The 17,970-nt window shown below is 43.2% G+C and overlaps 1 protein-coding gene and 1 pseudogene across 4 annotated transcripts in view; both read right to left on the minus strand.

Moving 5' to 3' along the window:
* The window catches only part of LOC132688556 (glyceraldehyde-3-phosphate dehydrogenase-like), a 138,860-nt pseudogene extending 133,169 nt beyond the window's left edge, over window positions 1–5,691 (minus strand). The window contains exon 1 of the transcript XR_014136076.1: window positions 4,457–5,691. The product of XR_014136076.1 is annotated as a glyceraldehyde-3-phosphate dehydrogenase-like (transcript). The remainder of the gene's footprint in view (window positions 1–4,456) is intronic.
* The window catches only part of YPEL2 (yippee like 2), a 99,245-nt gene that overhangs the window by 44,112 nt on the left and 37,163 nt on the right, over window positions 1–17,970 (minus strand). For all 3 annotated transcript variants that reach the window (XR_013552024.2, XR_013552023.2, XM_078437375.2), the window contains exon 3: window positions 80–123. Coding sequence is in view for 1 of the 3 variants with exons in the window: in XM_078437375.2 (XP_078293501.1) it covers window positions 80–123 (44 nt within the window). In the remaining 2 variants the exon portion in view is untranslated. The remainder of the gene's footprint in view (window positions 1–79; window positions 124–17,970) is intronic.

Genomic DNA, 17,970 nt, shown 5'->3' on the forward strand with positions numbered 1-17,970 from the left:
AATTAACACTGAGGGCTGCTTTTCCCCCACCCTGCAAAATTTGCAACAAACAACGGATGTACCATTCAGAGACACTTACACTGAGTTAAAGAGGTATGCTCGTCCTTGACTTCCTTGGAACGACTGAAATGCAAGAAAACAAATCGATAGTTAGGTATCCATTTCACCCACCCATTTGGAAAACCAGCCTCAAATCACAACAATCATGACCTTCCAGGATTGACACAGCAAAAAAAGAGCACTGAGCCATTTAATAGTCCAGCTGGCAGACAGCATGGGGGAGGACATGAGGGCAGAATAAACAGAGCTAAGAGTTTGGGCCAGCTCACACTTGGACTGTTTTCACTAGCCCAGGTGAGGAGATACAAAAACCAAACTCCACAATAGAATTGAAAACTTCTTCCCTCCTGACACCATCTGTTTTATTAATACCCCCGAGATAATCCACATTGGCCTTTCCTGGATCTTGGTTTCAGGCATCTGTGCTGGCCACAGCTTTCCTCTGAGTTGGCTAGGGAAATCAGTGTGTGCGCTCTTGCTTGCCCTCTTGGTCTAACCCTGCAGAAGACAGCAAAGAATCCCCAAGGCAAGAAAGAATAAACCACTAAAACTTCACTCCTCACTTCTGGGAGATTCTAACTGCTATGACAGTTACAATCCTCCTAAATTCCTTTTGAGGTGTAAGCAATTTGATCTCTAGGTCACAGGAATGCTCATCAAGCAGCAATCCCATTTTAAATTCTAGCTTAAATATGAGCTTCTTTCTTCCAACTGAAGGGGTAGCAGGCAATAGGGGAAACATGAGCCAGAACTTGCCACACAGTTTGGCATCTACTTCCATTAACACAGGCCCTATCTGTGTTTTCCTCCTCTGGTTACATTGAAATGTCTGGCTGACATGAGCCATCCGTGTTCTGCATTGCTGCCTGCATTTTTAATGCGGTCTGACAATCGTACTCTGCATCAAACATCCCAGTCTTCTCTGAAAACCACTCTAAAAACAAACAAATAAGGGACTCTCTCATGACCTCTACTGCTCAGTGGCTGGAGAAATCCGGTGGTGGCTGGTTAATAGATGACCAGAGGGTAGGAGAGAACCAGACAGGACACAGGTCACTGCACACCAGACAGCCATTGTCAGAAATGCAGGACTTTAGGGATCAGTGCTGCCAGCCAGAAAGAAAGACAAAATTTTTGACTTGTGGAAAAACTGCCTTTGGGGCAGCTAGATTGCTGGTTGCCCAACAGAAAAATGTACCAGAAGCCTTTGCTCTCAGGTGGAGCTCCAAGAAGCATGCAGATGTTCCCCAGCTGCTGCTCAGACCCAAACCAGCTTTCTTTCCTTTGGGTTTTGGAACATTCCTGAGGAACATAAGAGCTCCAGACTGGAACTGAACATGAATGAGTGTCCCAGCCTCAAAATCTGGAGGTCTGTGCCACGTGTTTGGAAGAGACATGTCCCTGTGACACAGATTATGGATTTGCACAACCTGTTAGTTCAACCTTGGAGCACTAGGCACCCAAGCACTGCCAGGGTAGCAAAAGCCTCACAATCTGGCCCCACCAACCTCTGCGGTCTCTTCTCTTGCTGGAGTGTCCTTTGCTCTAGTCAGGCCGAACCACGTGCAATTCCTGGAATTTTGCGTTTCAACAACTTTGCCCACGATATTCCTTCAGATGGGGAGGCTCTTCCACCTGACCTATGCTAGGCCTGGGCTCAGCTTCCTCTCTTTCGTAAGGCTTTCCCCGACCCCTCCCCCCAGAAGACGCACGTGTTGGCACCCATGTACTGGACACCTCTTGCTCCTTGTCTGTTCCTCTTTCTTAGTCCTTCACATACTGGATCTAATTTATCCACTTATTTTCTAACTCCTTCACTAGATCATGAGCTGCCTGAAGGTACAGGCCATGTCTTCTTCACTGTCTCTCTGAACCCCTACCACACAGCACATGATCTGACATACTGTAGGTTTTATTATTTATCCCACAGCTAAATTGCCTCTGTTTGCCTTGTTTTCTTTAAACAGTTTTATTGATGTATAACTGACATAATAAAGTGTGCATATTTTTTTAAATATTTATTTATTTTTGAGAGAGAGAGACAGAGCATGAGCAAGGGAAGGACAGAGAGAGAGGGAGACACGGAATCTGAAGCAGGCTCCAGGCTCTTGGCTGACAGCACAGAGCCCAATGTGGAGCTCAAACTCATGAATCATGAGATCATGATCTGAGTCAAAATAGGACTCAACCTACTGAGCCACCCAGGCATCCCTAAACTGTACATATTTAATGTGTACTATCTGTATGTACCTGTGAAAACATCACCGCAATCAAGAATATGGACCCAAAAGTTTCCTCTTGTCTGTCTTCATCGTATATAGCCTTTTCCTCCCCTCCTTGTCCCATTCCCCACTCATCCACAGGCAGCTGCTGCTGTCACTACAGTTTGTATTTTCTGTTTTCTTATAGATGAAAATCACACCCTTTGTAGGGTTTTTTGGTCTGGCTTCTCTCATGCAGCATAATTCTTTTAATATTCATCCATGTTGTTGCATTTTATCAAAAGATGCTTCCCTTTTTATTGCTGAGTTATTCCATTCTATGGATTTACAAAATTCCTTTATATTTGGTTTTTGATAAAGGATTTAGACTAGTCCACCTCCAAGTCCCCTCACAGCTCCAAAATTATACTTCTTATGATTCCATGGTTCTAAGTTATGGATAATCAGGAGAATCATCCTCTAAGAAACATTTGTTATGAACTTCAAGTTCAGTGCTTAGAAAAATGGGGCTATGGGAAAACAAATGCTAGAAGAAAGCAGACAGGAAAATGACAACATAAAGCAACACAGCTCCACCATCTGTAACCAGACAGATGGATTTGTTTATCAAAGAAATCTGTTTATCAAATTTGTTTATCAAATTTATCAAATTTGTTTATCAAAGAAATATAGATTATCTACTATGTCTAGGCATAGGCAGGAATGCAGGGAGAGAGGCAGCATTGTAAGACTTTCCAGGGTAGTAGTATTCCCAGAACATATACAAGACAATCAGGGTAGGGAAAAAACACTAAATTTTTAAACTATTTTTATCTCTAAAAACAAGCAAACAAACAAAACCAGAGTTTCAACAAACAGCCATAGAGATTGCCACTGGGATCTTCCCTGGGCTAGTATGTGCCATCTGTGTACAGAAATCTACAAGGAGGTGTGGGGCTCTCACTGAATGTGTGTGTGGCACTGACAATGGTACCCTTCAGCCTGTGCTTTTAGCATATTGTGAATACTGTTGTTTCTGTGCAATAGGATGACAATAGTGAGACTTAGCTTGTAAAAACAGGATATTTGAACAGTAGGATCCTTGCAATTTTTTTTGTAATAGGATAGAGCACCACAAAGAGGTTCACGCTTATATCAAAGTACTTAAAAATGTAAAGATAAGTTATGCCTTTTTCTTCTGCAAAAAGATGAGCATTCCAAGCTGGGCTTTGCAGTAAAAAGTAGCTGCCAGTAGTACGGTACTCTGCGATATTTTCCAAAGAATAAATTCGCTAAATCTACCCCTTCAAAGTAAAGGTGACATTTTAACAGGGAATGGGAATGTAACTTGTTTTCAAAGGGAATTTGTGCTATGGAGAGAACTGGTATTTGGCAATGTTTTCATTTAATATGCTCTTTGTAGTTTAGAATTGATATGACTATATAAAAATTGATTCAAAACGAATGATATTGAGAAGATAATGCAGGTGGAAATCTTTGTGTTAGAAAAGATGCTACCCCAGAAACAATTTATAAAAGAAAAAGACTGCTAAACGAACTTCATCAAAATTTTTAAACTTTTACTCTGAAAAATAGTTAAAGAGGAAAAGTTAAGCCATAGACTGGGAGAAAATATCCGGAAATCACATATATGACAAAGCGTTTATATCTGAAATATATAAAGAATGCTTAAAACTCAACAATAAGAAAGAAAAAACCCAATTTTTAAAATGAGCAAAAGAGGACATGCCTGGCTGGCTCACTTGGTTAAGTGTCCAACTTGGGCTCAGGTCATGATCTCACAGTTAGTGAGTTCAAGCTCTTTGTCGGGCTCTGTGCTGACAGCTCAGAGACTAGAGCTTGCTTCAGATCCTGTGTCTCCCTCACTCTCTGCCCCTCCCCCGCTCATGCTCTGTTTCTGTTTCTCTCTCTCTCTCTCTCTCTCTCTCTCTGTCTCTCAAAAATGAATGTCAATTTTTTTTTTAATGAGCAAAAGAAACTCTCTGCTTCTCCCCATTCTCCCCAATGTACCAGACATTGGCATCTTCTGGTACAGTGCCAGCAACATTCGAGACAGGATGGTGAAGGCTGGAATACATAGATTTGGCCATATTGGGTGCCTGGTCACCAGGGCTGCTTTTACCTCTGGCAAAGTGGATACTGTCACCATCAATGCCCCTTTCATTGATCTCGACTACATGGTCTACATGTTCTAGTATGATTCCACCCATGGCAAATTCCCTGGCACAGTCAAAACTGAGAATAGGAAACTTGTCATGAATGGAAAGCCCATCTCCATCTTCCAGGAGCAAGACCCAGCCAGTATCAAATATGGTGATGCTGATGCTGAGTATGTTGTGGAGTCCACTGGGGTCTTCACCACCATGAAGAAGGCTGGGGCCAAGAGGGTCATCATCTCTGCCCCTTCTGCTAATGCCCCATGTCTGATGGATATGAACCATAAGAAGTATGACAACTCCCTCAACCTTGTCAGCAATGCCCCCTGCACCACCAAAGGCTTGGCCTCTCTGGCCAAGGTCATCCATGACAACTTTGGCATTGTGGAGGGACTCATGACCAGTCCATGCCATCACTTCCAACCAGAAAACTATGGACAGCCCCTCTGGGAAGCAGTGGCGTGATGGCCAAAAGGTTGCCCAGAACATCATCTTTGCTTCCAGTGGTACTGCCAAGGCTGTAGGCAAGGTCATCCTTATGCTAAACGAGAAGCTCACTGGCATGGACTTCCTATCCCCACTTACAACATGTCAATAATGGATCTGACCTGCTACCTGGTGCAAGCTGCCAAATATGATGACATCAAGAAGGTGGTAAAGCAGGCATCAGAGGGCTCCCTCAAGGGTATTCTGGGTTACAGTGAGGAACAGGTTGTCTCCTGAAACTTTAACAGTGACACCCACCCTTCCATCTTTGATGCTGGGGCTGGCATTTCCCTTAATGACCACTGTGTCAATCTCATTTCCTGGTATGAAAATGAATTTGGCTATAGCCACCAGATGGTGGGCCTTATGGTCCACAAGGCCTCCAAGGAGTAAGAGCCCACTGGACCACCAGACCCAGCAAGAGGAAGAAGTGGAGAGAGGCCCCCAGCTGCTGAGGAGTCCTTGCCCCAACTCATCCCCCAACACACTTGAGAATCTCCTGACTTCCAGTTTCCATCCCAGACCCTCTGAAAAAGGGGAGGGACTTGGAGAGCCCTACTTTATCATATATCATCAATAAAGTATACTGTACCTAGTCAAAAATATTAAACGTTTTAAAAATTTTAAATAAGGGGCGCATGGGTGGCTCAGTTGGTTGAACGTCCGACTTCGGCCCAGGTTATGATCCCATGCTTCGTGGGTTCAAGCCCCACGTCAGGCTCTGTGTTGACAGCTCAGAGCTTGGAGCCTGCTTCAGATTCTGTGTCTCCATCTGTTTCTGCCCCTCCCCCACTCTGTCTCCCAAAAATAAACATTTAAAAAAATTTTTTTTAATTTTTTAAATAAAATATAAAATGAGCAAAAGATCTGAACAGAATTCCCCCAAAATAAACAGATAGCAAACAGTCACATGAAAAGATGCTCAGCATCATTAGTCATTGGGGAAAGTGCAAATTAAAAATACAATGAGAAATCACCACACACCTATTAGAATGGTTAAAACTTTTTAAGCTGACAAAAACAAGTGCTGTCAAAAATGTGTAGGGGCGCCTGTGTGGCCCAGTTGGTTAAGAGGCTGACTTCAGCTCAGGTCATGATCTTACTTTTGTGGGTGGGTTCAAGCCCCGTGTCTGTGCTGACAGCTCAGAGCCTGGAACCTGCTTCAGATTCTGTGTTTCCCTCTCTTTCTGCCCCTCATCTGCTCACACTCCGTCTCTCTCTCCTTCAAAAATAAATAAACATCCAAAAAAAAAAAAAAAAAAAAGAATGTGTAGCAACTGGAAGTCTTTTATCCATTGCAAAACAGCATAGCCACTGTGGACAAGAATTTTGTGGTTTCATTTACCCAGGTTAATTGAAAATCTATGTTCATGTAAAAACCTGGAGGAGAATTTTTTCAGAGCAGCTTTATTCATAATTGTCCCAAACTGGAAACAACCTAAATGTCTCTCAGTTGGTGAATGGATAAACTGATACCTCCCATTTAATAGTAGTCTTTAATAAAAGGGGACAACCTGTTGATACACATAACAACATGGATGAATTTGAAATGTATCAGACTAAGATCAGTGGTTGCCAAAGGTTATGGGTAAAGGGAGAGTTTCACTATAAGGAGTAACATGGGAGATGGAATTGTGATCTTCATTATGGGGGTTACAAGACCATATATTTGTCAAAAGTCATAAGACTCTATACCAAAGAGTGAACTTTACTTTGCAAAATTAAAAAAAAAAAAATTAAGCCAATAAAAGTAAGTCGTCTCTGAAATCTCCCATCTGTACACTGTTTCTTTTTTTAGTGTTTATTTATTTTTGAGACAGAGACAGAGCATGAACAGGGGAGGGGCAGAGAGAGAGAGGGAGACACAGAAACTGAAACAGGCTCCAGGCTCCGAGCTGTCAGCACAGAGCCCAACGCGGGGCTCAAACCCACGAACTGTGAGATCATGACCTGAGCCGAAGTCGGACGCTTAACCGACTGAGCCACCCAGGCGCCCCTACACTGTGTTTCTATATTTGTACAATTAGGAATTATAAACAATTTCCTAATACTCTACTTAAAAGTATTCCAAACAAAGAGTCTCAGAGGGGTTTGAAGCCTTGTTAAAAAATATTTTTCTGCAAGTTTGCAAGAGCAAGCACGAAGTTCAGCAAAAACCTTTGTGTGATTGGATAAAATAGGTTGGATTGCAGGAATCATGATTTTCATAAGCACAGACATGCTCATGTTGCATTTGAACCTACCTTTCTTTGTAAGGGACTTTTTGACAAGGGAAATTGTTTAACTGAAGCACTGAAATATACTCTCATTAAGACATACCTTAGAATTAACTGTATCAGAAAGTGATTAACGGTAATTTTTTTTAAAAAAGAGCATGTTAAACCATACCTTCAATAAATAAGATTTGAAAACATATTTGTAATTGTTTTTTCTTCCTTTTAAATTATATTAATTATTTAAAATGTCTTTGAATATATGTTTCTAATGTATATATTACATAGAAGTACATGATACCACTTATAAGCTAAATATCCATATATTAGGAGTATATACTCAAACATCTTACTAATAGTGGTATGTGATTTTTAAAGTTTTGGGGGTGCCTGGGTGGCTCAGTCGGTTAAGCGTCTGACTTTGGGTCAGGTCATGATCTCACTGTTTGTGGGTTCGAGCCCCCCGCGTCGGGCTCTATGCTGACAGCTCGGAGTCTGGAGCCTGCTTCGAATTCTGTCTCCTCGCTCTCTGCCCCTCCCCTGCTTGCATTCTGTGTCTCTCTCTCTCTCTCTCTCTCTCTCTCTCTCAAAAATAAATAAACATTAAAAAAAACTTTTTTTAAAGTTTGGAGACCGCTGCTCCGGGGGTTTCTGTCTACTTCAGGGCAGGACCTACGACTAATTTCCTCTAGCCTGGCATAGCTTAGAAGCCCTAGAGAGTAGGGGTGGGAGAGGACACAGGGCATAGAAAAGAATGACAGCCAGGCCCAGAGGTGCCTCTCAGGGCCATTCTGGTTCCTCCAGGCCTGTTCTACGAAAGTCAGCTTGCAGAGGCCCACACTCTGCAATGAGCTGTCTTGGAGGCAATATCTACTCAGGTACCCCTTGAATAACTGCGCACCTGTTTCCTCAGCCTGGTACTCAGGACCAGCTGAATTTCCTGGGGCAAGACTTGGGAAGCTCTTCTACCATGGCTTCCACTCTGGGCCTCTGCCAAGTCAACATTTATGATGGGAAAAACAGCCATTGAGAACAACAGGCATCTTGCAAATAGACAGAGACAAGAATAGCCCCGGCTGGGTCACTGTATCCTGTGGGGCCCAGCCCAGCCTGGCATAACCAGGCACAGCCTGGCACTCTCTTGAGGGAGGGTGGTACCAAAGGTGGGGAGACTGAAAGGAAGTTAAGGAAGCAATTAGAATGAAGCAAACAGAATTTCAGCCCAGGAGATCCCAAACAGACTGTCAGACACATTTGTTTGCTGTCATTACTGCTAGGCAACAAGACAGCTCTTTTCCATGTTGTGTATCAACCAAGGCTGGTGTTCAGGACTCCAGGAAAGGTTTTCTGTTGTTGTTGTTGTTGTTGTTGTTGTTGTTGTTGTTGTTGTTCGTGGTGGTGGTGGTGGTGGTGGTGGTGGTGGTGTGTGTGCGCGCGCGTGTGTGTGTGTGTGTGTGTGTGTTTAAATTACACAACGCTTTTCTTCTGTCCTTTAAAGGAAAGTAATAGTTCTAGGCCCAGCCCTTCCAGCCAGCTCAAAGGAACGGAAAGCGCTTTGAGTTTCCTGTTTAGTATCCATAACCACTGATTTCTGGCCCCTTTGAAAGTCTGGAAGGCAGCAATTCCTTCCAAAAGTACGAGGACCATTGAAAATGAATACTTTTGGAGGGGGAGCAGGAATGGCAAAAGAGCAAACATGTGGGTTCCTTCCCCTTGGTACAGGCACAAGTCCTCATGCTTGAGCAGACTCAAGCATGAAGTCCTCCTAGCATGAAGCAGAGCCTCTCCAACATAGGCCCTCTTCTCTCACTGGGAAGGCCAACCGTTTTCAACTGAGCATGTGTTGTCTCAGGAGATGAAGGACACAGATGTCCACCCAACTGCAATATCTGGGAGTGAGGAGCAAATGTGCATTCGTAAGAGGATCTAGTCCTGGCATCAGAAAATCAGGATCAAATCTTGGTTTTACAACTACAACTTATTAGCTACTTGACCTTGGGAGAATTATTCAGCCTCTCTCAACTTCCACATCTTTTACATCAGTGGATGGAAACAATGCCTATTTCATAAGGGTTCTGAGGATAATAAGTAAAACAAGGTAAATGAAGTCCAGAGTAAAAGGAAGTTCAGTTCTCTATCTTTCCTCTTTGGCCTGTTCAGAAGCCTAGAAAAGAGAGATGAAAAGGCCGATTCTAATCTACTTGTGTTTAGAAAATCCTTTTCTTTGGTAACTATGATCTCCCCCTTTCTCTATTATGACAAAAGGCAAATGTTCCACTCTTTGCAACTCAATGTCTCCATAAAAATGGAGGGATAAGACTGAAGCTCCCCATGATCCTTTCCAGTCATGTTCTGTGAATTCTTTAAAGCACTTAGCGCTTGCTTCTCCATCCTACCATCCACAGGCAGTGCGAATTACATGGGCTTCAAAGAAGTAGAGTGCTAGAGTTTGAACCCTGGCTTTGCCATGTACCAGCTACAGCCACTAACTTGAGCAAGCCAATTAACTACTCTGAGACCAGATTTCCTAATCTGTAAAATGGGCACAATAAAATCGTATTCACACTCACACCAGCTTTCTATGAGAAATAAATGATACTGTGTATGAAAAAAAGTTCTCCATAAACTTCAAGGCTTTATATATATTTCGTTGTTGCTGTTACAATTTATTTTTATTATATAGCTATAAAAGAACTTATTAGTACAAACATAAAGTTGAGTTCATTTTAACTGAAATATAATTCACATTACCATAAAAGTCATCCTTTTTATATGATTCAGTGGCTCTTGATATATTCATAAGGTTGTGCAATCGTCACCACTATCTAATTCCAGAACATTTCCACACTCCAAAAAGAAATCTCATATTGTACCAGTCAACTTCCATGTCCCCTGCCCCAACCCTGACAACCACAAATCTACCCTCTGTCTCCACGTATTTGCTGAAGGCACTATATACCACACTATATACTGTCTCAGCAAGAAGGTAGCAGAAGTATTAGGTAGAGATACAAAGGAGGGTTAGCAAACCCCCTGCCCTTGGGGTGTTGGTTAAACATCCCACCTCGGCAGGTCTGACACTCTGCTGGGGAAGGCCAGGTCAGTCTTTTCTCCTCTCTCATTCTTTTTCCATCCATTGTCAAGCCCAGTGGAGCTTACCATTTAGGGTCAGGGTAAGCCATAGGCTCCATTCCAAAGAGCTGAAACCCATGGCGAATAATACTGGGTCCTGTTTGGATTTCACTCTTGAGGAAGCACATGGAGAAAGCACATAATAAAGAATAATGAAAATGATGAAAACTTCCAGAATTAGAACCCAAGTGCAACTTAAAGAGATTAGGAGAGTTTAGCTAAGAGGGAAGAAGATTAAAGGGGATTTCTTCCATTTTCTCTGAAAGAAACAGACAAGGAAATGGACATAGATGGAAATAAGAGAGACTTGGGTTAATTATAAGGGAAGAATTTCCTGACTCTGTATGATTTCAACACTAGGACACAGGTCACTAGGAAAGATGAGGAAAGAACAAAGCCATTTATATGTGTTTATCGTTTACCAAAAGCTTTCACATATCTGTCTAGAAACGTTGACATGGGGTAGAAAGTCATGTGCACTGACTAGGGGCAGAAGCATGGCCTCCTACAGGCCTCCTCCCCTGGCTCTAAGTTTTGTAGGTCTCCGTTCACTCTCACATTCCCTAAACAGATGGAGGGAGGGGTTGGGAAAGGACTGGCTCTAAAGGAGGAAATATCTGCTGTGTGGAGTCATAAAATTCCAAGGGCATGGGAGCATACATGATGCAAATGATGCAAGCAACGAATGGCAGACACAAAAGGTGCTGAGCGGTCTGGGCGCCACGTTTTATTGCTTAACGGGGGATATTCTGGGATCTAAGTCATTTAACGATCAGACCATTTACATTCACCTTCCTGTTGGCCTATATGAAACAGACTGCTTTTAGGGATGGACCTAGAATAGAGAAATGGAATGGAAACAGAATGGCATAAAGAGCCTGCAAAGTCAGCTCCCTCATGGTGTCATGTCTGCCTGATGTTCAGTGGAAAGGATGCAGGCTTGGGAGCAAGCTGTGTAACCTTGAGCAAGTCATTCTGAGCCTCAGGGCCCCATCCACAAAAGGGAGAAACACAACGCCCTATTCCAAAAGGATGTTGTATTAAATGAATGCCTGTACGTAAAGCACAGTGCCTGGCTCATGAAACAGCATTTAATAAATGTTTGTTTCCTTTCACACCACCACAGGCCTTCTGGATGTAAAACGGGATTTGCTGGACCAGTCTGGAAGAGCTGGGCTGTCTCACCAGTGCTTCCCCAGACTCTCTACCAAACCCCCTACAGCCACAGACCCCCACAGCTCCTCTCCCACACCTCTCCAAGTTGTTCTAAGGGCCTCAGATGTGGTTTGGGGCCGTGGGGCTGTTCTTTGTTGAACCAAGAGCAGATAAGACTCCCTAGTTTGTGGCAAAGGGTTAGGACAGTAGATGCCAATATAAACATGCAGCCAGTGGGAAAACAGATGCCGCCAGCTCTCAACATCCTGCATTGGCTCCTTGCTCTCCATAGAGAAGTCACAGAAAACATGCATTCTTCAGAAAGACAAAGAGCAGGGGATTCCCATAATCAGACAAACTCCATTCTCTACAGAAGAAAGCTGGACACGTCACCCTCACTAGGTCTGTTTGGGGAGACTGACCTCTGAGTTAAGAGACTAGAGGTAGTGGAATCAGAATGTAATAGCAGGCAGTCATTAATACTGGGGCCTCTGCAGTTCACTTCAAATATAAAACTAAAACTTTTAAGGGGGCTGAAATAATGGAACTTAAATTTCTCTCAAAACCATCAGGTCTCTGAAAATAATTCACTATGAGCTGCTAAAATTAAGAAGATAATGCAAGTTGGGGGTGCCTGGGTGGCTCAGTCGGTTGAGCATCCGACTTTGGCTCAGGTCATGATCTCGTGGTTTGTCAGTTTGAGCCCCGCGTTGGGCTCTGTGCTGACAGCTCGGAGCCTGAAGCCTGCTTCGGATTCTGTGTCTCTCTCTCTCTCTCTGCCCCTTCCCCGCTCATGCTCTGTCTCCATCTCTCAAAAATAAACAAACATTAAAAGCAGAAGAAGAAGATGATAATGCAAGTTAATATACCTAGGAAGGACAAATACCAATTTTTGGATTTATGTTTCAATCTATACTTCTGTTTCCAAAGCCAACTAGACACCAGAAAATGAAATGTCCTCACACTACAAAAGATATCTGATGTCAGTGGGTAAAACCTCAGACTCTCAAGGTAAGTCTTCCCCTGCAACCAATCCAGGCAAAAAGACCAGAAAAGGCTTCAGAAACTGAAGCCACACACTATGGTGGGGGTGCTCTAAAAACCTTTTCTAACAAGCAATCACTGTAGTGAAATTGGAGAGTTTATAGAAGAAATTAAGCAGGCTCATTCAATTGGAAATCGTGAAATAATAACAGTACAGTTGTATACAGTGCTTACTATGTATATAGTGCTTACCATATGCCAGGCAAGATTTAAATTGTTTTACATAAACCAAGTAACTTAATCTGCTACTGATCTGATGAAGTAGGTACAATCGTTGTCCCCATTTTACAGATGAGAAAATTAAGTCCATGGTCAAACAACAAATAGATGACAGAGACCAGGGAGTCTGGTTCCAAAGTCTAAGGGAGAATGAAGATGGGATAACAAGGGTGTTGTCCAGGTGACTCACTAAAAGAAAGGAGCCTAACAGAATTAGACTAATACTGACATCAGAATGCACAAAGCACTTTCACACACATTAACTAATTCAATCTGTAAAACAGCAGAGGAAACTGAAACCCAGGGCTGTTCAAGTGACTTTCCCAGTTTCACAAAGCTTGTAAGTCAAGGTCAGAACATAAATCTACAGCTTTTGATTCCAAGTCCCAAGATTTTTCTAGAGTGTGTTCACCTGGAAAATCTGTCTCTTTGATGAAGAAGGATGGATCAAGTTGTCAGAATTGATGAAAATCTCTTAGGCTACTCAACTTCCTCTGCTCTGATTCCATATTTACTTAGCAACTGCCTAAATTTAATTCTCTCGCTCAAGTGGGTTTACCTTCAAGGAAGATAACACATAGTCTGAGCTTTCAGGATTATCTGTTCCACTGTAAATTAACAAATCAGAATTCTGGTCTACCAATTAGCTTCCTGTGAGTTGTGCTAGATGAACTGCTTCACCACAACTTGGCCATTCTTCAGTACATAGGTAAAATTAAATGTGTAAACCTACAATGCTTAAGGCTGACTGAAGACCACCAAAGGAATGTTCTTTGCAACCCAACATGAAAACAGCCTTCCGCACTCACTACTGAGTGAATGATTCTCATTTCATAAGCTGTGAGAACAAATAATTAAAAGCAAAGAGGCCCATTAAAATCCTTTCTTTGGCACCTGGACTTCACAACAAGGAAAGAGCAGAGAACCCAGAAAAATGCTTGGGGAGTTAGCTAAAAAAAAAGAATGAGAAAGAAAGACTTAACTAATAGCATTCTATAGGAATCTCCTGCAGTGGATTGCAGTTTTGGTATAGCAAAAGATCTCAAAACAAAACAAAATATACACATGACCGTATCCAGTTTTAATTTCATAGACCATTGGGATATGAAGGATCTCCAAAGGTCAGCCACTCATCTGATGCATGGCTGTCACCCACGTTTCTATCAAACCTTGTCCAGGGATAGGGAACTCTTTACCTCCCCAGGAAGCCCATTCTACTGCCAGTCACTCTGCCTGTCCCTAATTCCTCATATGAGCTGAACTCTTATCTCCTGAGAGTTCCCAGAATGCTCCATCTTTATATCTTCTGGTGCCAAATAACACTTGGAGTGATATCTTTAAAGCTATAATCTTGCTTGCATCAAGGTTTCTTTGTATGGGCTGAACTTCTCCCAGCTTAGTAGCCTGGTATAATGGAAGAATTATACAGTTGTATGAACTAGATTCAATTCCCAGTTCTGGCACTTTCTTTACCATGTGCTCTTGGATATGTTCACCTCTCTGGTCTCATGTTCCTCATCTGCCAAATGGCAGAACAATACCCACCTCACAGACAGTGAAACGCCTGGCACAGAACAGGCTTTCTATAAATGGCAGTACCCTTCCTTCTACCAGTTCCTTCAAATTTCTGTATGTGGTGTGGTTTTAACCCTCACCAAGTTTTCCACTATCTTCTAAACCTCATTTTTCATTCCATCCTAGTTGTTCTCTAAATACCTTCAACACTTTGCTCTCCTGGAAATAATCATAGCGCAAGGTTTTAAACAATTGGACTTCAGGTTGCATACACTATAAAGTAGACTAACGTGTTCTTCCCACTGTGGCAGGAACTCTGTCCAACGTCAGGCTTTCCTCCAGTGAGCACAGTAGCATGCATCTACATTTAATCCCTATGTTCACACACACACACACGGACTAGGTTTAGGAGTAGAGTTATAAGAAATAGTTACAAGGGAAGAGACAATCATGGTGGGCTTGAAGAAATCACAGCCAAAGGGCTCTTACGAAAGAGACAAGAGCATATAAATGAGGATAGGGTGCTGGTCAAAGTGTTAATGCCGGGCACTGGTGATTCTAGGTATTCCTTCTAGAAACAGAACACGACACTGGGTCACAACAACCATCCTACACACTCATGCCCCTGTCAGGCAAGGCTAGATCATCTGCCTCCAACTGCATGATGTCCTTGGGCAGATCCCTGATCCTCTGAACTGGGAGTTGCATCATCTGTGAAATGAGGGGGTTGAGTAAGGTCTCTTTCGAGGGTGAACATTGTGTGAATCCACTTTCTCAAGAGAGTAAACGCCTCACATATTAAATGAGCATTTCTGACTCAGAGTTAGACCTCTTCTCTCATGTTTTTAAACTTCCTGTTTATCTGCATAAAAAGTCTTTTCTGTTCATCAGCTGGCCTATCTTATCTGACAATTCCTATTTTAGGACTCTCATCCTCAAGAAATAGAAACTTAAAACCTTTTCACATACTCTGGTGCTCAACCTTCTTCCCTGGCCAAAACCAAAGCCCCAGACACATTGTGAGATATCAGGCATTGGAAAATCATCTCCTGGGCAAAACAGTTTTGTGTCGCATGAATGTAGTCTATGATTTAAAAACTGGGGGGAAATCTAGGGGCACCTGGCTAGCTCAGTCAGTTAAGCATCTGACTTTGGCTCAGGTCATGATCTCACAGTCTGTGAGTTCGAGCCCTGCGCTGGGCTCTGTGCTGACAGCTTGGAGCTTAGAGCCTGCTTCAAATTCTGCATCTCTCTCTCTCTCTCTCTGCCTCTTCCCTGCTCGTGCTGCGTCTCTCTCTCTCAAAAATAAATAAAAACATTAAAAAATAAAATAAAATAAAAACTGGGGGGAAATCTAAATGTCCAATAGTAAGGGTATGGCTTAGAATCTTGTGATATGATCCTAATGAGGAATACTGTGCCTCCATAATTATAAATCAACAAATATTTAATGAGCAGCTGTGCCCCAGATCTGGCTGGGCACAAAGAAGAATGTAGCAAGCTAGATCTGCCCTGAAGGTGCTTATAATCTAGCTAACTAGAAAACAGGACTAAAATACACAAAATATGTATAAAACAATGTGTATCCTTGTGACACATTATGGACATTAAAGGAGTTTTTGAGAACATGAATGGAACTGAAGAAGATGAGATCATTTGGGGGGGGGGGGAGATTTAGCAGGGGCATTCCTTGGAGAGGAAGTAAGATTTGAAGAAACATGAGCACTTAGCACAGCCTCAGCACAACCCATCTACATATATCCCCATCCCCTTCCTAGAAGAGGGTAATAACTCCTTGAGAAGCCAGCAGTGGTCCCTAGATGTTTGCAATCATATCTTGTGTCTTCCATAGTTTGATACCACCTAAGGGCACTGTCTCAAGTATTATCAGTGTTTTATAAGTGAGGAAAGATAGCTGAGGGGGATAGAACCACTCCTGAAAGCCAGATCTCAAGAAGTCCCTGCCTCTCTTTTGGGCATCTACTTTGTTTTGAAGTGAGTGTAAGCATTGTCTATTGTGTACACATCTAACATAGGACATTCTTACCACTCCCCTTTCCACTAATTTTTTCTTATTGATGGGGGTGGAGAGGGTGTGGGATCCTTAACAGCATTGGGCAGCAAATTTGAAAGCAGAACTTGTTAGTTTTTAAACAAGGACCAGCCAGTTGGACCACAGAGTGGGTGTTTCCATGCGAATTCCAGCACTTTCAAGTTGCTCCATGAACTGAGCCCAGCCAGGACAGCAAACCTTGTTGGGGTTTTTTTGTTTTTGTTTTTTTTTTTTTTGCAGCCAGCTCTTTGCTTAGGTCTAGAGAGGGACTCAATTAGCATCATGGAAACACAGAGCAGATTTCAGAAAGGAAAGGTCAGCTAGCTGCAAGCCCTAGCACTTGCTATCAGCCATCTGCCAGGCAGGAAGTGCTACTCAGATCTATTTTTAATCATCTTCCCTAGGCAAGGGCTCCTGGGAGAATGCAGAAGCCAGGCTTTTTCCAAGACAAACATTTAATTGCTACCTTTCTGTACACATTCTTAAATAGTCTCTGGATACTCAAGACCAACTTATACATAGATGCCCAGTTCTTGGGTTCTGTCATGCTGGCACCTACCTACAGGGTTGTATTTGGAGGCCCTAGTTGAGGACCTCTTCTTGAGGAAATTTCCTGACTGATAGAGCAACTCCACATAACATAACAATCCCTATAACCAGGTTCCAGGGATTTGCTCTGGTTGCAAGTGACAGAGAAGAGAGAAGTTGTGGAAGTCCAGGAGCACATGTTCACTCCCGACAGCAGTGAGACTGGCAATGCTAACTGTGCAAACTTCCTGCTCATTTTTATTTTAAGTGCATCTATCTCTTCAAAAAGGTAAATTAAAACCACTTCGTCTGGCAGTAACTCATCTGTTACTCAAGATATGGGTTGGCTAAAGAAAGAGGAAAGGTTTCATCTTAATTCCCAGGGACCCAGGCTGTGCTGTGGCTGGTCGTCCAGGCACAGGAACATTTTGTCCGCTGGCTTCATCCCCCTCCTGACTAGGAGCAGTACTCACGTCTCAGTTCCACCCAGCCCAAGGAATGAAACATCTCTGCAAGGTCTGGACAGGGAGTCTGCAGGCCATGGCCATAGCAGATTATGCAGAAAGAGAGCCTGGCTCAGAAGCTCCTGCATTCTTCCAGCCCACACACTGAATACAGAGTTTCCTTGTCTCTTGACACTTAAAAACTTTCAGCCTCCAATTTCCACCCTTAGGTAAAGCCTAAGCATATGTACAGTTGTACCAATAAAAGATGAAAGCTAGGCAGCGAGCCACCACCCAGGACCTGCCCCATCAAACACAATAGCAGGGAGCCGTAGCACCCATGCTTTGTGCAGAATGACAAAAGGACAAAGGGGTCTGCTCCAGGTGTTACCCACCTCTCCTCCCTCCCCCTTGCCTCCTCTTAGGAGCTTATCTGTCAGTGAGCAGCCAATGGGAAAGCTAAGCCGAAAGGGCACCTTGGCTGTGGGATCTTTGCCTGGCGATGTGAAATAAGAGACTGAGTATTTGGGGCAACTTAACACCAGCAGGAGCCCAGCCAGAGGGTCAGGGAGGAAGGGACTGAATAGGCAGACATGTGCTTCACAGGAGATCTAACTCCCAGGGGTTGGGGGTGGGGGGTGGAATCCCTCCCCTCAGTGCTATGGAACTCTGCCCTGGTGAGCTGGGGCACACATGTCCCTGAAAAGAAAAAAGCCACTGCACAGGGTCACTCTCCCTGACCCA

The sequence above is a fragment of the Panthera onca genome, chromosome E1 (assembly GCF_046562875.1).
Source record: "Panthera onca isolate mPanOnc1 chromosome E1, mPanOnc1 haplotype 2, whole genome shotgun sequence".
Taxonomy (NCBI): Eukaryota; Metazoa; Chordata; class Mammalia; order Carnivora; family Felidae; genus Panthera; species Panthera onca.